At 38.8% G+C, this 23494-nt stretch overlaps 1 protein-coding gene across 1 annotated transcript in view; it reads right to left on the bottom strand.

Annotated features, from left to right (window-relative positions):
* Positions 1 to 4556: 4556 nt before the first annotated feature.
* The window catches only part of PROM1 (prominin 1), a 159242-nt gene continuing 140304 nt past the window's right edge, over positions 4557 to 23494 (bottom strand). Inside the window, exons 18-26 of the mRNA XM_036763550.1 lie at positions 21398 to 21451; positions 20243 to 20323; positions 20048 to 20116; positions 17241 to 17333; positions 11597 to 11712; positions 10969 to 10992; positions 10499 to 10567; positions 5850 to 5889; positions 4557 to 4942 (exon numbers count right to left, since the gene is read on the bottom strand). Of these exons, the coding sequence (XP_036619445.1) occupies positions 5871 to 5889; positions 10499 to 10567; positions 10969 to 10992; positions 11597 to 11712; positions 17241 to 17333; positions 20048 to 20116; positions 20243 to 20323; positions 21398 to 21451 (525 nt within the window). The 3' untranslated portion in view covers positions 4557 to 4942; positions 5850 to 5870. The remainder of the gene's footprint in view (positions 4943 to 5849; positions 5890 to 10498; positions 10568 to 10968; positions 10993 to 11596; positions 11713 to 17240; positions 17334 to 20047; positions 20117 to 20242; positions 20324 to 21397; positions 21452 to 23494) is intronic.

Raw genomic sequence — 23494 nt, 5'->3', positions numbered from 1 at the left:
TGTGCAACTCACCTTGAGCATCATCTAGCCCAGCATTCTGCACAAACACATAATACATCTCAGTAACAACTGTGTCAGCACTTAAAAGCACCTCGCTTTTGCTGGATTTTATAATTTTCTGCCCAAGTGATATCTATTTCTTATCACGGGGCAGCTAGGTAGCACAGTGGCTGATGTTGGTCCTGGAGTTAGGAAGACCTAAGTTCAAATCTGGCCTCAGACACTTATTAACTGTGTACCCCAGGGCAAGCCATTTAACCCTATTTGCCTCATTTTCCTCATCTGTAAAATGAGCTGGAGAAGGAAATGGTAAACTTACTCTAGTGTCTTTGCCAAGAAAACCCCAAAAAGGGGTCATGAAGAGTTGGACACAACTGAAACAATTAAACATTTCTTATCATATTTTTGGCCAACTCTATCATTGTTGATCTTTTTCTGACATTTAATACCCACCATAATTTGGCCTCAACCAGCCTGTTAAGAGTCTGAGAACTCTGGCAAAGAAGGAATGCCTACAGACTTGAGGTAACAGGAGCACAGAGTCATTAGGAGTTTGCAGTTATTTCCCAGGCTAATTTGAGAGGCATCGATGCTGAAGTTTGGGGCATATTGGGAATTAGGATAAGGGACCTTCGAGGTCAACTAATTGAACCATTCTGTATTTACAAATGAGGAAGCTGAGACCCAGAAAGAGTGACTTGACACTTGACACATTTGCAGATCCCAAATCCCAACTCCAGATCCAGCTCTTTCTTCCATACTTCATGGAAACCTGAACATAGTATGCACTCAATAAATCTGAACTGTCCAGATTGTGCAGTTGGTAACACTCACATACATTTTCAGATTTTATTTTGAAAATAAAAATTAGCCAGGCATGGTGGCACATAACTATAATTCCTGCTATTGGAGGGGCTAAGGCTGGCAGATTGCTTGAGCTGAAGAGTTCTGAGCTGCAGTAGGACTTAATTGGGCATCCACACTAAGACAGGAATTAATGTGGTGAGCCCCTTAGGGGTGGTGCCTCCAGAAGGCTGTTTAAGGAGTGAAACAGCCCAGGTGGGAAATGGAACAGGTCAAAGCTTCTGTTTCTGTGCCAGTTAGCAGTGGGGTTTGGCCCATAAGTATCCACTGCTCTTCTAGGCTGGGTGAGAGATACCCAGTATTTAAAAAAAAATTGAGAAATTAGACCAGAAACACCTTAAGATGAGCTGAGACAGAGATTAAAAAGCAGCTTCCCATTGCCTTCTAGTATACATTTAAAAATAAAAGCTTTGGATGAATCAATATATCACTACCTATCTCAGAGTCAATACTTATGTATCCAATTACCAACTCTTTTCAAATTCAGAACCATTGTGTTTTAGGTTCACTGTGAAATCAAACAAAACATTTGTCACCTTAGTCCATTACCACATTTATCACATCAGTTTCAGCACAGTTCCATCCAAAAATAACAAACATGGCTCCATTTGATTCAGCAAGCAATGAATTAGATTTTGTTTCTCCTCTGCCACCAAATAAATTATCCAAAGATTGAATCCATCATAGACTCCATCTGAATGATTCAAATTAGGATACGAATTAGATACTTTTAACTATGGGGCTATCAACAACTTAGTGCAAACAGATATTATGTGTAATCTTGGTCTTTCAGTGGGGATAAATTACTATAATAAAGAACTTGACCCTAAAAAATTTTCTAGTCAAGCTGCTTGACTTGAATAAATTGGTTTACAATTTTAAAAATATATAGTTAGAGAAAGTGGTTTGGAATACCCACGATTTTTCAACTCCAAGCCTGTGAACCTATGCTAATTCATGTGGCTTGGCAATGACAGGAGGCAGAAATAAAGGAACCTTGTGAATGAGCAGGCAATGTAACATTTTGTTTGCATGAAAAGAGGGAGGCCTGTGTAAGCAAATGACAAATGTGGTGGCTATTCTCAAATACTTATCGTCTTAACTAAATGGACCTACTTGTGTGCTCATTTACGTCTCCTTAATTTCCTGAGCGCTTTCATCAGTCTCCTCTTGGCAGTCCATTCCAATGTCATAGAGGAAATGATGCTCAGTTAGGCTAGAAGCTTATTGTCAGGACCTCTCATATTCTGCCTCTTGCTGCACAAATATGGCCCTAGACAGTGACTACCTCTTCCAGTAGCTACACTCTACCGGAGAACAATTACTCGACTACTTTCTTGGTCTTTTAGTAATTCTTGCTATCTGGATATCTTTAAGGAAAAACTTCTAGAGGACAATGGTCATCACTGTCTAGTGATCAGTCCAGTTCAACAATTTGGAATAGCTCTAATTGGAAGCTTTCCTTAGGTCACATTAAAATTTGTCCCTCTCACTTCCACCCATTACTCTTAAATTTTGTCTGGGGGACAAGCAAGGAAAATCTTATCTCACTTTTACATGAAAGCTCTTCAAATGTTTCAAGACAGGAGTTGGATGCCACCCAGCCCCCACCTTTGTCTTGGGCTAGGTTAACACCAAGTTTCTTCATCCAATTCTTCCATGGCAGAATTCTCTGGTCAGTTTTTTCAACATTCTGGTCCTTCAGACACTACAGCTTTTCAAAGCCATACCTGAAATGTGCTGCCCAGGACAGAGCACAAAAATATGACCAAGGCAAGGTAAAAATACCATGCCTTATTATTTTTTACAATTTGTTATTGTCTTTTTTAAAAATTGAGTTCCAAACTCTCTCTCCCCCCAGTCTCCCCATCCATTGGGAAAGCAAGCAATATGCTACCAATTATACATGTAAAGTCATGCAAAATATACTTCCATTTTAGCCATGTTGCATAAAAGCAAAAACATTATACTTCCAATTTCCTGTGTCTTATTTTTAATGTAGTCTAACACTACATTAATATTTTTTAGCTGCTGTCAGACTGTTGGCAGATTATTTCATTCATTGTATTTGTATCTCCAATGCCTAGAACTGTGCCTGGCATACAGAAGGTGCTCAACTGATGCTTAACTGATGTGTGTTTGATACTGGGCTGGTATTCTACTGACGTTTCTAGATCTTTTTCACACGAAGTACTGTCTATTCATGTCTCTTATCTTGGACTTTACAGCTGGCTTTTTTAACTCAAGTGTAGGATTTTCTATTCAATGGCATCTCATTAAGATTCAGCCCAATGTCTTGGCCTGTTGAGATATTTTTGGATCCTATTATCCAACTCAGCATCCCTCCCAACTTTGTGACATCTGCCAATCTGATAAGCATGTCATTTCTTCACCTAAGGAATCATGTTGAATAGCAGAAAGGGCCAAGTACAAATCACTGGATGTCCCACTATTAGGATCAAATAATTTTGAAAAGGCACCATCTTATTCATTCTTTGAAGAAGCTGTTAATTAATTCTGTGCTTATATGGATATATTGTTTTCCCCTAATGAAATATATGCCTTGAAGGAATTTTTCTGTATTGCCAGTATCAGGAACACAGTAGGCACTTGATAAATGCATGATGTACTGAAACAAACCTAAGTTTTCACAGGTAAAGCTTGGTATCCTCCAACCACTTTCCTTCCTCCTCCTCCTCTCCTCCCCCATGAATGAAAACAATTGCCATGCACAAACCAAGTAGGCCATAATATTTTTTATTGGAATGAGTTGGGGACATCATTTTTCAAGTGAAAAATACAACTTTAAAAAAACCTGACATTTTGAATAACTTTATACACGTGCTACATATTGCCTATCTGAAATGCTGTCCCTTCCGACCCGATGAGTGAGTAATCTAGCAGAAAAAATTCACAGCAAACAATTATTATGTGCTTTCACATCATTTTTAGGATCTCGTCCCAAAGAATTATTTATCATAGAAACAGAAAAACAGGGGTTCTGGCAAAGACTACTCTTCCAGCATTGTGTCTGTCTGAAAAATTGTGATCATTTTCCACACAGCCTCATTTTTAATAGGTGAGTTATTTGCAAACCATACAAAAATTATTTTTATGGTCAAATAATCCTGAATATTTCAAACCCATTTGAAATGTCACCTCCAAGAGATATAACTTCAGTCCTTTTTTTCTCCCAGATGAGAAAAATGAATTTAAATGCGCTCTTGAATTGATACCTATTAAAAAACCATTCCAGTTTCCCAGACCTGAAGAAACCAAGCACCCTATATATCTTTAAATTTTTTTTTCAAATTACTATGAAGAATCAATCTGATTCTCATATTTGTCTTCTATATATTCTTTTCAAAATGATCTTAACAAATCATTTAAAGAGTAGAAGAAATACCCTGTAGGTGGCATGTGGGCCCAAAAGGACATACTGTAGAATTCACACACATACTTTAGTTAAAAAAAAAAACAAAACCAGATTCTTGAACAGCACCAACAATCAACACCAATCATGCTGGTTTATGCTCATTTTGAAAGTAAATTACTCAATACTAAGATTTTTTTTAAACACTCATATAAGACTGTGGTAACAAAAGGTATATATACAAAATTACTGCATATAAAATGTATTTTAAATGTAAACGTTGTCAGTTTAATGCATTTCCCATATAACAAAATGGAACGATTACACATAGGCAATCATTCCCTGAAAAATAGCATTAAACAGAGCCGATATACAGGTATGCATGGTTTTGAGATAGAAACCCAGTGTAAAAAAGTAAAAACCGAAAACTAACATCTTCCCCCACCCCCCACAACATTGAAAATCCAGTGGCATTAGCCTTGAACAGTGGTTAACCAGAGAAACGTGCTGGTGATAGAGCTCTAGTCGGGAAATGCACCATCCATAAGCTCATATCATGGCAACCCATGTTACATCATATGGTTCCTTGATTTAAAGCTGTGTTACTACTAGTAAGCCACCAAAAACCATACTGGATTTGAAAGGTGCTTGTAGATCAGAATATAGGTAGAATTCTATGTTCTCTTCCATGTGTGCATCTTGAGGCTGAAAATTAATGTTCATAAGATAACTTGAGAAACATTTAAAGTCATCAAAATAGGATTAACACAAAAAAAATTAATAATACAGAATCCTAAGTAAACCCCTGACATGAGCTGTAACTAGCAGTTGTGGTACCTGGGGCAAACAGCATAAAACATGCCCTCAAATCACCTTTTATAATTCATGACATGAAAATAACATAAAAATAATTGAGACAAGCCTCATTTATTCTACACTGCTGAGTATACTTGTTAAATTTTTATGCCCTCTAAATTTCACTGACGTGGCACAAAGCCCCTGTGCAGATGATGTAGCTAGAGGGACCTTAACCCGTGATTTTATTGGTACAAGGAACTCTCAGCTGAGGATCCATACAGGTTGGCACCATCTCAACAACTTACACTCTTAGAGGGTGGCCTAGAGCCGTACTGTCAAACTCAAATAGAAATTGGGGCCACTAAATAGTATGTAAAGATCCTTGCAGGCCACGTATTGACTTGGTTTTAAAATGCATTATTTATGTTTTATTGTGTTTTTATTAATTTTGTGAAATATTTCCCGATTACATTTTAATCTGATTGGGGCCAGAGACACACTCACAAATGCTGTGGTTCACAGGTATGTTTGACATCTCTGGCCTAGAGCACTGAGACTCCAAAGAACTTGCCCAAGGTTGCACAGTTAGTACCTATCAAAGGCAAGATTAAAACTCAAACGTTCCAAGGCCATCTCTCGATCCACTATGTCACAATGATCTCAACTAGCCCTGCACATATGTAACGTTTAGCAGGCTGGCTGATTTAAGGGCTAAAATTTCTATCATAATTCACTATATATGGCCAAGTTCTTGAAAGTGAAAATTGATTCTGCTAGAGTCACAAATTATTTCATGTAGAAACTGCTAGCTTACCTCATCCAATTCCAATATTCTCTACCACTGTTCCATGGCACTAAAAAAAAGGAAAAGAAAGATGTAACACTCTTGGAAAGATACAACTGTGGTAATGAGGAAGAGAAGACCTAAAGGCTTCTAGGATAAATTGACCTCATAAACATCCGTGGCAAAGAAAAGCTTCCAAAATGTTTAAGTCCTAATAGCATCCTTAGAAGAAATGCACAGAAGTGAAAGAGAGTCATTTAAACCAGTGGTTCCCATGCAGCCATCTGCAAACCCCTTGGGGTTTTGTGATGATGGTCCCAAAGTTTGGGGCAAAAAAAATCTTTTAATGGCACCTTGGGCAGTGAAGAATCAATCGCTCAGTTACACTGCAGACTTATTCTTCCTCTGTGACAACAAGCATGTGCGTCTTTTTTGGTATCTTTTTATTATGATTATATGATGTAAATCTCAGCATGAAGCTTTTGGGGACAAAAGTTATTACTAGATATTGTGAGCACTTAATAAATTTAAAAGAATATGAGCAGGATATTGGATTGCCCTGGGGCAATCCAACACATGTTGGAAACAAAAGATGCTAGGAACCAATGAGCTAAATGTTTCTTGTATCTTTTCCCGATGTTTTAAAGAAAGTACACAGGAAAAGCTACCAGAAAACTTTCTTTTTAAAAAAAAATCAATGTAAGAAAAATACTACCAAGTTCAGAAAAATTAACCTTCCCTCAGGAGTACACAATGGAAAACTGTAAACTAGCAAAAGTAATAAAAAGAGGGAAGCCAGGAATGATTTGCTCCCCAACAAGATTGCAGCTTTGTCTCCCCCATCTCTATGGAAGATTGAAGACACACTGCATTTTTATTATAGGCTTTATTATAAACAAGACCCTCTGTGCTTGAAATCAAGCTACTGCTTAATTTCTACTTTACAGCTTTATGGTCATGCTGCTGATTAAGAGCACAGTAATATGAATTATATGCTAATTATGGTTGTCTAAAGTAAATCTGTCCAACTAATGCATTGATCAGCTCAAAAACACTGTGAAAATAGTCTTCCTTTTCCAGTCATTGATGAGAGGAAATGATACCTGAAATATAACTTATTAAATGTCTTCCAAATCTGCTTTTCCTCATCGTTCACTGTCTTAAGCCCTGCTTATATATAAAAATATATTATTTTAAAATTTACGTATAACTCATATATACATACATATATACATGTTTGTATGTAGACGTGTAAATATGTATATATTTCCTTACTTTCTCACTAGATCCCTTATTTTTGTCATTGCTGGACTCAAATAAATTCATTGTATCCAACCTATTTATGGGCCCCAGAATTAATGGGTAACAACAGAGCCTTCAGAAAACCTGGAAAGCTCCAATCCCAGGGGAGCGTGGGCAGCAAATAAGAACCCTGAGGTCAAGAATTCTTCAACCTGTAAACCAGCTACAGTCTTTATTGACTGAAGCACCCTTCCCAGCTCAGCTGACCAAATGGCAAAATAGAGGTAGCTAGGTGACTGGGGCAGTGGATAGAGCGCTGGGCCTGAGTCTGGAGGTTGCCAGTTCAAATCTGGCCCCACATACTTCCTAGCTGTGTGACCCTGGACAGGTCACTTAACCTCTCTGTCTGGTTCAGTTTCCTTAACTAGAAAGCGGGAATAATAACAGCCCCCATGCCCCATGGTTGCGGTTCAGATCAAATGAGATGCAGTTCCTAGAACATAGCAAGTGCTAACTGTTACATGTTGCCCCTTTCCTCTCAACTTGGTATTATTTGGACTGTTCCTTCTTTAAAGGAAATAGCCCCAAATTGCTGCCTTCCTCAAACCTCTGTGGTTTGGGGAGAAGCAACATCCTGTCTCACTTGGGGAAAGAAAGTCTCCCATTGAAGTATGAGTTTGGGTTCTGTAGACACCTTTTCTTGTGCTTGAAGTCAGCATGAGCACAGAGCGCTGCCCCAATGTTTTACAATAACTGTGGGCAGAGGGGGCAAATGGGTCCAGAGAAATAAAAACCAAATTTAATACTAAGAAGAATAAGAATAGCTCCCACTTATATTGTACTTCTCACTATTATGGTTCATACTAATTTCCATACAATACTCTCATCTGACCCTCACAAAAGACCCTTTTTGCAGACAAGGAAACCAACAGTGAGTAAGATTAAATGACTTGTCTAGGGTCACCGAGCTTCTAAGTGTTAGATGTGGGATTCAAAGTATTCCTGACTCCAAGACTAGTTTTCTATCCACTGTACTCCCTTTCCTCACATTTGCATATGGCAGCATGGGTGTGGCTTTCCTTTTGTGATATAGGATACCATCTTGTGTCCCACCATGTATTTGATTTACAATGCTGCATAGATTCAGTTCCTCACCAGGGACAAATTAAAGTTACTGAAAAACAATGTATTCAAGAGAGGAGGGGAACCCAACTCCCTGCTCCCTTCAAGACTCCACCATGGCCCGTAAAACTGAAGATTCCATTCAGAGCCAGCAAGATATACCACTAGCTCCACGGTGTAAATTCAACACAAGTTTCCAGAACTCAACATGCAACAATATTTCTGTCCAATTTAACGTGACTTGGTAAGCATAAGCTGCTTCCTTTAAGAATGTTTTTCTTTAAAGCAGTCAAGTCTCTTTCTCTCAACCTTGAACACTTTGTTACCAAATGTTTTCCTGTGGATCTGTCACTGAAAAACACTTTATCATAAACTCATGGAAATATCCAAGAGGAACAAGCATCTAAAAGCAAGTATTTAGGCTCATTTTTTCAAATACATTCCTGCTATGCATCTTACTCTTCTTAGAACTGAAACCTAGGGTACAAGGACTTCCCAGAGGCTCTGTTGATAGTTTTCAAGGGGTCTGTGAATTTGAAAGGGAAAACAATCACACCTTTATTTTAGCCAACGTCTGGGTGAAATTTAGCATTCCCTTCAATTATTTGAAAATGGCTTCACCACAATGCCATAGGGATCTATGAACAAAAATAATTAAGAATTGCTGTGTTAGAGGAAGTTGCATGAGGGCGACCAGAACCACTCATCTTCAGATTGCTTCCTTCATCTGAATAAGGTTCTATGTGGATGAAGAACCCAAATGGCAAACCAAGAGTGCCCATGTGATGAATGGGATCTCATTTCTAAGTATCATCATCACCAGAAAGTAAAATGTATTTTAATGACTCTAAACCTCAATGGATTCCACCACTTGATCTATGCTGGAGGAAAATGAAGAAATGACATGAATTTTATGGTTGGGACTTGCTATTAGGGTAATAAAAAACCCTAGATTTTTTTTAATTATAAAAAGTTTCTTCAAGATTATTCAAGAAGAGACAGAGTATCCAGAGCACAATGTTGTTTTCTACGATAAGAAAACTTGGAGAGATCGCCACCACTATGGCACAGAATGGACGCACCTATATTTCTTTCAATGATCAATCTGTGACCTCACTGAGGTGGCTACTTCTTCTAACGATGCAGATTATAATCTGTCCTTGTCTGTCCACCGTGTGAGACTCTAACCCATGTGCTCTCCTAAATCTACCATAAGGGGTCCAAATAACATGTGGGTCTTCCTCTACATCTCTGGACAATGTATATAACAATACTGTTTGAAAGCTATCTTTCAGTTTGGGGAGGTCAAATGATATGGAATTCAGAAGGGTGAGATAGAACCAGTATTTACCGTAGATCAATTCTCAGCCTCACCGACATCACTGAACTCTTGCATTAAATGATTAAGTTACTTTCACCAACACTAATTTCCAAAATGTGCACAATCCCCTAAAATTGACACTGTAAAAGCCCACGTAATTTGCATCTTTAGCAAAATGAAGTGATTTCTCTTACTCTGAATTTTGGTATAAAGAGACGAATCATCTTCTTAGCCAAGTAGCATCAACATCATTAACAGGCATGTGGCTGTGTTTCAACATAGCTTATTAAGCAATAAAAATGAAGCATTCATTCTGTGCCATCATGAATGACAATTTCCCTCTGTTGCTAATTATTATTGCTACTACTATAAGTCCCAAACATCCAGGTGGAAGTTAAGGAGTTCCAATGTTTTTCTAACCCACTGCTTACGGAACGTTTGCTTACACATGTTCAACATTATAGAAAAGTCTAGATTACGCATTTTAGAGATGTTTCTTTCAGGAGTCTCTGGTTGAGTATGTTTTCCATCATTTGCCTATCTCCATAACAAAGAAGCACAAAACAAACTCCCCAAGGTCTGCTAAATAAACTCAATAAGCCTTATTAGTACAATGTGATTCAGTGACTGCAGTGTATGAGAATTCAGATTAAACAAAACATGTGCATGCACTTAATCATCATTGGCCTTTTACCTGCTCTACAAGGCCATTTTAAGATGACTTCATTCAGTGATCTCTTACACAATTATTCAGGCGTTTTTTTTTTTAAATACACCAAAATACTTGAAAGCATTATCAAATCTAATACAGTATAGGGCATGATTTAAAAGACCAACCACTTAAAACAATTACTTGTCATGCAAAAAAGAAAAAAAAAAGAAAAAAGAAAAAAAAGTGATTTTTTTAATGCATGCAGAAAATGCAATTAGAGGATTAATATAGTATACAAAGAGCCAGGACTATAAGGCATGCAGTTTCAGGTTTTTGTGTTACCTTGTCATAACAGGATTGTGAAGACCATAAAAATGATCTTTATGATAACCATAATTACCATTTTCCATACTGTAACAAAATAAATATACCAAAAAAAGACTTATGTTATTGCTGAGATGAAGTGACAAACATGGATTACAAAGACAATGTAAATGGCAAAGGAAAATATGTAAAAACAAGCTAATGTTCACAGAGCAAGTAAAAAGATCTGAAACTCAAATTCTGTATCCTTTAGAAACCACCACCAAACACTCTAAACAACTACTTTTGTACATTAAATATATAGATAATATATAGATGCATATAAATCTGTTTTTAAGAGGCTTTACATTTACTTAATTTTCATCTGGACCTGTTTTGTCATAGACCTGTTTCTTATTAATCAGAGGTCCAGCACTGAGTGACATAAATCCCCTACACCCACTTTATGAAAAGATTTGAATAAATACCGTTAAAAAAAAAAGTCTTACTTTTTCATGGGTAAAGTTTCAACACTAAAAGATATAAAACAAAAAGGGAAACATAATTATTTTTTTAAAAAAATATACACATGGAGTTAATAGCAACTTTCCCATATTGCCTTTCTACTACGGAAGAACGGATGCGCAAAAAGGATGTGCAAACTTGGGGAGAAACAGGCCAAGGATTACAGTGGATGAAACTTAAAAAACAAATAAACACAGTACATAAGTTCATGGGACAGTGAGGAAAATAAAAACCACATATGGCTAAAAGAAAACTAGTAAAAACAGTTATCATAAAGTGAAATGCCAAGTCCCTGAGACAGAAGAACTGTAAATAAGAAATAGAAGATTGGTTAAAGAAAGCAAGGAAGTTAAAGAGAAAATAATTAAGGCAAGGACCCCTAGAGCAAAGGAATATTTAGTGGGACTGCTAACATTTCATGTAGGGGAGCTAAATGTTAACAAGAATAAGCCCTAGCTAGCTACACACAAAGTATTTCTCCTCTGTTTTTATGACAAAGCAGGAAAAGTAGAATCTCTAAGGAATTGAAGTTACTTGGGTGTGGGGTGATGGGGACTCTGTGGGAAATCTCCATTTTAACGATAGCCCCTTCCCTCAGGTCCTCATACTTACTCATCATAGACATCTTCTGAATCCATTCGACGATAATATTTGGATAGCTTTACAGCAAAAATTATAGCAGGAACTAAAAATATCGTGGCACCTCCCAAGCCAAACCAGAATGCATTCTGGAAAGACAACAAACAAAAGGCAAAATTTAAGATACGTATCATTTGAATGGAGTAATAATAATAACTGGATTGTTATCAAGGGTCCTGGGTTCAAATCTGTCCTTTGTGACTTAATACCTGGGTAACCTTGGACAAGTATGTGCCCTCCTCCGGGCCTCAGTTTCTGAATATGTAAAAAAAGGAATTGGACTAGATCAAGGGTTCATAACTTTCTTCACACAGCTGCCAAAATGATATTTCTAAAGCACAAGTCTGCTATGTCTCTCTTCTACTCAAGAAGCTCCTGTGGCTCCCTCAAGGCTCTAACAGAACAAAGAAACACTTCTTTTTGGTTTTAAATGAGAGGTCCATGAACATGGATGGGAAAAAATTACTTTATTTTCACTAACTTCCAACTGAAATTCAGCATTTCTTTCAACTATGAATTTTTAAAAAATGACTCTAAGAAGTGGGTCCTCTATAGGCTCCAGATTGCCAAAGAGGTCTATAATGAAAAAAGGAGTAAGAGTCTCTGGACTAAGTGATCTCAAAAGATGCTTCTAGCTCTCAAAATTCTATGAAGCTGCATGTGCTACTGGAAAAAGCATTGGATCTGGAATCAGGAGAGAGCTGGGTCAAGACTGGCTCTGTGACTGCCCAGAGGGGTCACCACAGCATGTCACTTACTGTCTTCTCAGTGGAGGAGGGAACCTCAAAGTTTTCTTATCTACAAAACAAGGCTAAGAACAGAATCTGCTTCCCAAGACTGTTGTGAAGATAAAATGTGATAATGTAAGTAAAGTGCGTGGTAAGCCATGCAAATGCCAACTATTAAGATCCTAAATTTTATGTCAAAAATATGTGGTCCACAGTTTCTCTCTGCATTCTTGCTAAGAGGCCTGACTGAGGAATCATTTGCATGTAACCCTTGGGATAGTGCTGGAAGAGACCAGCTAAGAAGCTGTCGTCCAGTTTCTTGATGAGCATGTCAAAATGAGCAGCAGCCGCTGAATGAGCATGGTGGCGGTGGGAGGGTCGGAGAAGTTTGAGCTGATACTCTCTGAAGGGGAATTTGTTCCTTATATCACTGCAGCCTCCTTTTACATTTCAGCCGCTGGACAAACACATTCAAGGAAGCAAATACACAGTGTTCCTTACATAGGGCACAAGAGCTTGGCACAATAGTTAAACAAGTATATAAAGATTCTGCTGGGGCCTTCTATGCTGTTAAGAAAGTGGGCGATTATGATATACCCCACCTTCGAACAACATCAAGAGGATATGCCACCATCTCACCATCCTCTACAACACCCACTACTTTCCTGAGTCTTGCTCTTAAAGTCTTACTCCCCCATCCCCAATTCCTTTTTTGTTTAGTGGTTTTTCAGTCCTGTCCAACTCTTCATGAACCCATTTGGGGTTTTCTTGGCAAAGATACTGGAATAGTTTGCCAGCTCCTTCTCTAGCTCATTTTTACTGATAAGGAGGCAAACAGGATTAAGTGACTTGCCAAGGGTTACATAGCTAGTAAGTGTCTGAGGCCAAATCTGAACTCAGGAAGAGGAGTCTTCATAACTCTAGGCCCAGCACACTATCCACTGCGCTAACAAGCTGAATTTCTACCCATCTTTTAAAGCCCAATTCAAATGCTACCTTTTCTAGGAAGAGAAAACCTCTGTGATCCTTCCAGTTAGTAGTGACTTATCCCTCCTCCCTCAACTCTGGCCTTTCATTAGTGAACTTTCTGGTCCATTAATTCTGTATTACTTTCTAAAAAAGTTATTTGTACATTTGCTACATCCCCTCTTTGGCTACATGCTCCATGAAGGAATAAAGTGTCTTATTTAAATAAATTAACTCCCTTCAACCTATGACAATGCTCTGCAAACAGCAGACACTCAAATGTTGATTACAATAATATGCCACCATTATATTTAATCTACACCACCACCCCTAAGACTGTACACACCAGGAAAATGAGACTTAACTGCTGTATTCTGAAGACATCCAGCACTTTCCTGTGGCACAAGCTATTCTATAGAGTTGGTATGCCCTCTTTGCTTCACCTCCCCCCAAAATTTCTATCTGTTTAATTCCTGCCCATCCTTTAATATTTAGCTAAAAAATATTACCTAGTCCATGAAGACCTCTATGATTCCTACTTCCTCCCACTAGTTAGAAATCCTATTTCCTTTCTAAGACCTTGAATCGAAGTTTGTGTCTGTCTAATAAAATATAAAACACAATAAGCAAATAATAGCTAACAATGTAGGTGCCTTATCTCACCTACTAAACTGTTAAGCCCCTTGTGGCTTAACACCATGTCTTATTGGTCTTTCTTTCTCTTAGTGATATAATCTGTATATAGCAGGGGCTTAAGAAATGCTTACTGAATTAAATTAATCAAATGACTGACTTCTCTTATAAATTCACATGGCACTGAATTATTCATTGATGAAATTTTATGTGTGTGTACTTGTTCTCCTTCTGGTTCTAATACTTACTAGTTTGTATCAGCCTCAGTTTCCCTAATTTTTTGCCCAATCTTATCATTTCTGTCTTTGCAATAATCTTTCTTCTCCATGTATACAACCACAACTCTGATGCAGGCTCATCATATCTTTTGCTTGGACTACTGAAATAGCTTCCTGCCTGGTCTCCTTGCCTCAAGAATGTCCCTACTCCAATCAATCCTCCACTCAAGTGTCAAATCTGATTTTTCTAAAATCTAGGTCATAGCACATCACCCCATTAACCCTGCCTGTCCCCTGCCTACCCCCATGCTCCAAGAGCTTGAGTGACTCCTTTACCTCTAAGACAGAAGAGAAAATCCTGTGACATTGAAAGCTTTTCATAACCTGGCCCCTTCTAACCTTCTTCCATCTTACTCTCTTTCAAGAACTCTATGATTCATTATAGTTTCATTTCCTTGAACATGAAACTACAACTTCCATCCCCAAGCCTTTGAACTAGCTGTCTGTTCCCCCATGTCTGATCCCCACACTTCAGAGCTTCCTTGACTTTTCCAAGCCCCAGCTCAAATGCCCCCTTCCCTGGGAAGCCTTTTCCTAGTCTTCTCAGCTACAAATGCATTCTCCTTTTAAATTACTTTACTATCTTGTCTATATAGCTTGTGTGTGTCCCATTATTGAGCAGTTATGCCTATCACATACATACTATGTATATATCTTGTATGCACATTGTCTCCCCTGTTAAAATCATGTTCCTTAAGAGCAGAGACAGTGATTCTCCCCCCCACCCTTTCTCTTGTATCCCCAACACAGAACCTGGTACAAAGTAAACGCTTAACAAATGCTTGTTGACTTACCATAAAATAGGCATGACATTTACCCTACCTTACTCAAAATTTTGCAGGGAAACTAATTTATTAACCAAAAAGTGCTTCACAAATATCACCATTCTATAACTGAATCTTAGATTCAGAAGGAACTTTATAGACTGATCCAGGCCAGACTCTTATCCCAGGTCAGACTCTATGCTCCCAGCTCTAGCTATCTAACCAATGCCTGCACATCTCCACACATGACTTTACCAAAAAGTTCATGCTGTTGTTAGCAGGTTTAACCACTAGAAAGTTCTTCATGAACAGAAAGATTTCTCCTTTTAACTTCTACCCATAAATCTCAGTTTGGGGACTTTCTGGAACTAAATCCTCTTCTTCATACATTGGTCCTCTCCCCCTCCCTCACCTAAACTCCAAGTCCCAAAGTTTCTCTTCTTCAGGTTGCACAGGTCCAATTTCTTTACAGGTTCCTCAAGTGCTGGTCTGCATTCCCCATAATATTCTGGTCACTTCTTCTCTGTGCGCTGTAGTTTATCAATGTCCTTAAAATCACAAGCCCAGAACTGAAAACAAGCGTCCAGATGTGGTCTGACCAGGGCAGAGGACACTGGGCCCACTATCTCCCCATTTCTGGGCTCCATTCACTGAAGAACACAGCCTAAGATGGCATGAGTTTTCTTTGGCAGCCATCTCACACTGTGGATTCACAATGGAGATTACAGCCAACTGAAACTCTCAAACCTTTTCACAGACACATCAGAAGAGTTGGGGTTTCTATGCCTGACACTTATTCCCATTCCATTGCTTCTTATCAGATCTAGCCCATGGTGACATGAGCATTTGTGCATAATGATTCTGACACTGAGTATCTTAGTTATCTCCCTCGGCTTTTTGCCACCCACATCTCTGACAATCATTTCCCCTTTATCTTCCAAAGATCACAGACTGAGAATTTAATGGGACCTAAGAGTCCAATCTCCTTATTTTGCAGTGGAAGAAACTGAGACCTAGGGAGGTTTCATGACTTGTCCTTTACTACTTAAGAAGTTAAGAGCATCAAAAGTGGGACTTAAACCCAGGTCACGTGACTCCAGACCCAGTACTCTCCCCACTGGATCACACTGCGCCATACCTTCCCCTCTCCACCTCAAGTTATTGGCTAAAATGTTGATCAGGACAGGACAAAATGGAACATTTTTTTAAAAAATATTTACTTCCTGACATATTAATTGAAACACAAGAGGGGGAAGGTTAATGGTAATTGGCCCAAGGCACTAGAAAGTCCTGAATCAAAGATTAAGGTAGGGTTAGCATAATTTTAATGCCAATTACATCTTACATTACTCTGATTCTCTGAATAAAAGAATTGGCCAGGAGCATTAACTATTTATTTATCCATGTTTTGATTGTAACTTCTAGTGAATGATAATAGCTTGCATTAATGTGACTTTTTTTTTTTTACAATTGCAAGCACTTTACATACATTAGTTGATATGATCCTAACAGTCCTCAGTAGTAGGCAGAGCAGATGTTATTACCCCCATTTTAAAGGTGAGGAAACTGAGGCCCAGGGTAGTATATGTGACTTTCCTATGGTTACATGTCTAGGCACATCTGGAGCTTGGAGTCACTAGAAGGAACCTTATGATACATTTATTTTAGTTTAACTAGAATCCAGGCCTTCTGCCTTGAAGTCCACTCTCTCCTCCTGTGTCATAGCAGACAGCAGTCTCTCCTAACTAGGATACAATTAATTTAATTGCCCATTCATTCCGGACACAGGGAAATTTGCTCTAACAAAGCAATCCAGCATCTTGGATGTATTTCTGAGGAAATATCTGTTTGAAATATGAGGCATATCATATTGTATCATCCCATCCCTTCTTTCACGTCCCAGCAAGGTGGTGCCATAGCTTAGAGTGCCCAACCTAGAGTCAGGAAGACTCATCTTCCCCAGTTCAAATCTGGCCTCAGATGCTGCCTAGCTGTGTGACCCTGGGTAAGTCCTTTGTTTGCCTCAGCTCCTCATCTATAAATTGAGCTGGAGAAGGAAATGGCAAGCCACTCCAGCATCTTTGCCAAGAAAACCCCGGATGGGGTCAGGAAGAGTCAGACGTGACTGAAAATGACTAAACAACATCAAAACCATATAAATATTTACATGGAAAAAGAACAATACAAATGAAAAACTAATATTTAGAAAATGGTTGAGTCATTATTTTTGAAGACAAAGATCACTTACCACAGAGTTAGTTATATAGCTACACAGAAATATCTCTATAGCAGTATCTATGATGTTGGCCAGGGGTCTGCAGGCTGCCACATCCAAGGCGATCTAAAGATGGAATTGGAAGGAAAGAAAGAAATGGTTGTCAAGAGAAATATTTCTGATTTTGAGGTGCCATTTACCTCAACCGAAACTTATATAATAAAACTCTGACAGTAAAAAGCTTTGTAAAAATATATTAGCAACTTCCCAAGTCTGTATTAATCAACAGAGTCCTTCATCATCAGTAAAGCATGTGCGCTGAGTTATTTTTTTTCCAGCAATGGGGAGAGGTTTGTCCTGAGTTATTCACTCTGCTATTTACCCAGAAGCAAAATCACTGTCCTAGGATGACTGGCTAATGTTAAGAGCACAGCCAGGGAGAAGTGAAACGGAACAGATGGGAATCAAATCCATGTATTTGCCTGGTTTCATTCACGCGGTCCTCTCTCACTTTCACATGAACTGCATCATTTGTTAAGGACAACTGGTCCCACCTCCCCAATACTGCTTGTCCTCCTCCCTCTGTCCCCTGCCATCACACCAATACAAACATTACCATCACCTAGAATATCTCGATAGCCTCCACTTTCTTCCCTCATACAACACATCATCCATACTACGGCCATATTAATATTTCTTATGTACAAATCTCCCCCAAGCTATTTTCCTAATTAAAACCTCCAAGGACTCTACATTGTTTCCTTAATGAAATTCACAATTTCAACAAACGTTTACTAAATTCCTGCTGTGTGCAAGGCATTATATTAGGAGCTACAGATACAAAAGTGTACACAACAACATAGATCTTACTCTTAAGGAATCTATAATTTTACAAGGGGAGGAGAGGCATGTACCAAAATAAAACCAAACATTGTAGAGTAAGATAAATGAAAATTACAGGTCCAGACAAAATTTTACGAAAAAAATCCAAGGAAAGAGAGATCATTTTCGCTTGAAGGGAATAGGAAGGAGGTAGCTCTTCAGCTGGACTTTATTGAAGGAGAAGATTTGAACAGAAATACGTGGAGAGTCAGTACTACTATAAGATTAAAAAGACAAATTGAAGCCAGATTGTAGAAGGCCTTGAATGCCAAGATCAGGCAATGGGGAACCACTGAGATTATTTTTTAAATTATGGTTGTAATGTACTACTATAAAATGAAAAAGGCAAATTGAAGCCAGATTGTGGAAGGCCTTGAATGCCAAGATCAGGCAATGGGGAACTACTGAGTTTTTTTTTTTTAATTAGGGTTGTAATGTGCTACTATAAAATTAAAAAGGCAAACTGAAGCCAGATTGTGGAAGGCCTTGAATGCCAAGATCAAGCAATGGGGAGCCACTGAGGAGTTTGTTTTTTTTAATTAGGCTTGTAACGTGATCCAAGAGCAATTCAGAAAACAGTTTGGACACGGAATGGGCTGGAAGCAGGAAGACAAGTTAAGAGGCAGTTATAATCAGTCTAGGTGAGATGACAGCGGGACTTCCAACTAGACCAGTTTCACTGTAGACATTCAAAATATCTTAGGAGTCAGACTTGAGAGAACTTAGCAACTGAGTGAATTTTGGAGGTGCTGAACAAAAGGGAAGGGTAAAAGAAAACTTGTGCCTGTCTTTGAGCTTGGGTGATGGGAAAGATGATGGTGCCATTAAATGAAAGTTAAGAGGAGGGAGGAAGTGGTTGTAGATGGGCAGTGATGAGCTCAATTTTGAACAGGAGTTTGAAGTGACAAAAGCAATCTATTGAAATATCTCATTATAAACAGACTAGCACAGGATATGTGGAATTGGGAGCCATCTGCATAGAGGCATCCACTGAAACCCATGGAAGAAGAGGGTATCAGGAAGAGGAGATGGAGAAGTCTGAAGCTGGAGTTTAATATCCTCCCCAATATGGCACCATCCTTCTTCTCCATGCCCCACATCCCACTGCTCCTCTCCACTTGGACTATGTGCCAGCCCAAATGGAATAGTCATCATCCTCTGTGCATGCCTCATGTTCTTCTGTCCCTGTGCCTTTTCTCCTCCTACTTTATTACTCCATATGCCTGGAACATGTGGCCTTCCTCCCCTGACCCCTCACTGCTATGGCAAGTCTCACATAGCACTTATGTATCTTTTGTATTGTTCCACTACAATGGAAGCAGAACATAGTGAAGGGCTGTGTCTTACTTCATATTTCTTGGACCATCTGTGTAGTGCCTGACATGGTTCTCCATTTACAACAGGTACTTAATTGTCATATCCAATCAACTCATTTACAAAGGGGGAAACTGAGATAAAGGAAGTGACCTGTTCATACTCATGGAATTAGTCAGCAGTTGAGTCTGTGGAAGAACATGACCACTACTTTGGTGGCCTAGCTGAGCCTGAAGCTTTTGGAAATCTCCAGCAATCCTGGAGACCAATCTAGGCAAGCAGGTCCTACTAAGAGTTTTCCAGGAGTCATGGAATTGTCAGCACATGAATATACAGGCTTGAGATCACCTTTGGATAATGGTACCTTTCCTACCAACCACAGCAAGTCACCTCAACAACGAAGGCAAGGGGGAAAAGTTGCTCTGTGTAGAAGCAAGTCTGGACCATTACTCCTTTTCCACAAATGGTGAAACTCCTCTTCATGTTAAATGCCCAAGCTCTCCCCCTGTTCAAAGAGCTCCAAGCTACTTTTTATTTGCAGCTAACCAAGTGATGAGAAAATGCATTTGTTAACTTCACTGATGTTTAACCACCTGAATGATACGAATGAACTATGCTGACAACATGAAAGATAGCAAACTTACCGAATCTTTGACCCACTGAATATACTGTTCAAAGTAGTCTATGATCATGTTCATATACTTCTTAGTTTCCTGAAAATTTATTGAATATAAAAAATAGTTCTTTAAGCATATGTATCTATATTTACCAATAGAATATATACATATGTATGCACAGTATATGCATACAAACACCTTCTAAAAATAAAAAGGATTTACCTCAATAATAATAAAGGAAGCATTATTATTAATGAGGAACTGAGCACCTTCCACAGTGGTAATGACTTGAGACACTTTAACCTGGGGGGAAAAGTTATTATATTAGTACCAAGACATATAAGAGTATAATTAGAGATTCTTATGCAGATGTGTATGATCAATAGCAAAAAAAAAGTCACATACAAACTTTAAAGTTGAAAAACTACTTTACTCACTTCATAGAGCTGTTCTAAGTTAGCATAAGGGTTATTTATCTCTACTTTCCAAATAAGGAAATTAAGGTAAAATGACTTGCCAAAAGTCACATAGAAAGGAAGTGTCAGAATTGAGATAAGAACCCCGTTTTACTAATTCCAAGTCCAGCTCTCTTTCCCTCACCAAGGGCCAAAGGAATTGTCCAGTCTCATGCCTAGTTCTAACTAATGAGGAAAAGAAGGTTCAGGGAGGGGAAATGGGATATGATCCAGGATTCACAGGCAGTCTGTGGCAGGAAATAGACTGGAATCTAGGTCTCCAGACTTCTTTTACTCCTATATCCTTTCTATTTATTCCATTTGGCCTATTCAACCATGGTCCACAGTGGTTACTATGAATGCCAAATGACATCACTGAGGAATTAGCACAAGCAGATTTGCACTAATCACTTCAGTCTCTTGCCCCACAGGCATTTCTGAAGTTGAAAGATAAGGTCAGGGGCCCAGTCTATGGCCATTGAAGACAGCAAACCCAACTAACTGGCCCATGTAAGCATCAAAAACCATGACCTTGACTGTATCAGTGAGTAGAAAGCAGCACCCAGAGTGATTATGGCAAACGGGGTCATGGCTGCCCATTTATAACTAATAGCTGAGGAGCAGAACTGGTCTACACCAGCAGGACTGCTCAGCCTTCTAACCCAAACCCAGTACCCTGAGGGGACTGCAAAAATAGAGCCACATAAAGTCTTTAAGCCCCTGTTATTATATTATTCCAATGTACTTACAGATGCTTGCATAAGAAGTTACAGGTCTGGAATTTTAAAGTGGCTGAAGATAAAAAGGACTTTTCTTTCCCTAAAGTGTACAATGAAGTAATTCTCCCCCAAAACTGGGTGGAGGACATTTTAAAAGAGAAGAACCTCCCCAGAGGCAAGAACAAACAACAACAAAAACTTACCATAAGTTCAGTAGCAGTCTTTTGCAGCAACCTGATACTTTGATTTAAAATGCTCTGGGAAATAAGCAAAAATCATATTTTCCACATCATTATAAGAGACAGCAAGATTCTTTGGCTATCAGTCCATCACTGTTCTGATCTGGGAATAATCTGGATAGGCTTAATAGTGGCGGAACAGCCTCATTCTATGAAAACTGCTAGATACTGACAACAGTAGTGAATGACTGTACAAAAATTCTTTCTAATTCAAGAAATATCAGAACATGAAAAAAAATAAGCATTCGATTATTTCCATATGCATCAAATGGCATTCATTAGAATAAAAAAATAGTAACTTATGAATAGCTGATTAGTGGTTACTGATTTCTGTGGGAATTGGAAGTATCAGTTTTTAGAAGTTGGGTGTTTTGTAGGGATGCAAGAGGGAGAGAGGAATGAATATAGGAAAGGAAAAAAGTAAAGGGAGAGAGAAAATTGGCTAATTAGCATGAATGATTTTTTTTAAATTAAGGGATAATAATAATCAACTTAATTTTTTGAAAAACTCAATATATTAGTATTGTTAAAAAGGAGCTTATTAGCATTTTAAAAGCAGTATATCAGTAATAGAAATGCAAGCTAGAAGGCACAGTGAGTAGAACACTGGCCCTGAAGTCAGGAGGACTGGAGTTCAAATCTGGCCTCAGACACCTGACACACCTTACTAGCTGTGTGACCCTGGGCAAGTCACTTAACCCAATTGCTTTGCCTTCCCCCCTCAAAAAAAAACAAAACCAAAAATGAAATGCAAGGATGGGAAGCTCACTACTTTAAATGGCAGCCCATTTTGGGACTGCACTAATTAATATGAAGTTCTTATTCAAAACAGGCCTTCCTATAACATCCATCCATTACTCCTAGTTCTGTTCCTTGGGCTTACCCCAATTCATCTAAAACTGCTACAAGACAAACCCTCAAATAACTGAAGACAGTGACAGCACCCATCCAAATCTCCCCTCTAATCACTCCCCTCCAATCACTCCCCTCCCCTCCCCCTAAGTATTTCTGAGTCCCTTTCCTCAAAATGAATCCTACAAAATTTAAATAAGCACCTGCAATGTGTGAGGCAGTGTGTTAGGCTGCGGTGAACAAAATGAAAACCAATCCCTGACCAGAGAGAGCTCACTTACAACATGGCAACGTGGTCCAGAGAAATCATGGCTAGGCCTGGGATGGTGTCTCTTACTCAAGCTCTTCCCATTCTAGTCAATCCTCCACTCCCCAGACACAATGATTTTCCTAAAGCTCAGATCTAACTGTATCAGCCACCACCCCCAACACACAATAAACTTCAGTGGCTCCCCATTACCTTTATAATGAAATATAAAATCTTCTACTTGGCTTTTAAAGCCCTTCACAAGCTGGCCCCTTCCTACCTTTCTGGTCTTCTTACACTTTTCCTCCCTCCCTATACTCTATGATCTATGATACATGCCTGCCTGCTGTTCCTCTGAACACAACATTCCACCTTTTACAATGGCCATCCGCCATGCTTGGGATGCTTCCACTTTTCTTCAACACTACACCTGAACTGCACCTTTTCCAGGTGCTCTTTTCACCACCCTCCCCCACATTTGACAATGGTACTCTCTTCCCTTTTGAGTTTGTTGTATATATCTATATCTATATATGTTTATCTTGCTAGTGTATAGTTGTTCACAGGTTTTCTCCTCTAATAGAACGTGAGCTCCTTGTAGGCAGGGGCTGTTTTTGGCTCTCTTAGTATCCTTACGGCTTAGCACAATGCCTGGCACACAAAGTGCTTGATAAATGTTTGATGATCATGATGACCATGTCTATTTGTGAAAGATCCAGTTAACCTAAGCATGTCATAACACACAGACAACATACTCACATTTAATTTTATTAAGAGGGAAGAAGAGGGAAAACAGTGACTAGGACAAAGGGAGAATCAAACACAACAGAAGAAAGCAGAAAGACAACGACTCACAAGGTTATCTACTGTATAAAAAGAAGGCACTTACCCTGGCTTTAACATATTTCTTGACAGTCAGTTAGGAGAGAAAGAATTGGAAAATAAGTAAGAGCCAATTTGAA

Source organism: Trichosurus vulpecula, chromosome 6 (assembly GCF_011100635.1).
Source record: "Trichosurus vulpecula isolate mTriVul1 chromosome 6, mTriVul1.pri, whole genome shotgun sequence".
Lineage (NCBI taxonomy): Eukaryota > Metazoa > Chordata > Mammalia > Diprotodontia > Phalangeridae > Trichosurus > Trichosurus vulpecula.
Note: the sequence above shows the minus strand (reverse complement) of the source record. Positions and strands in the feature narration are given on the sequence as shown.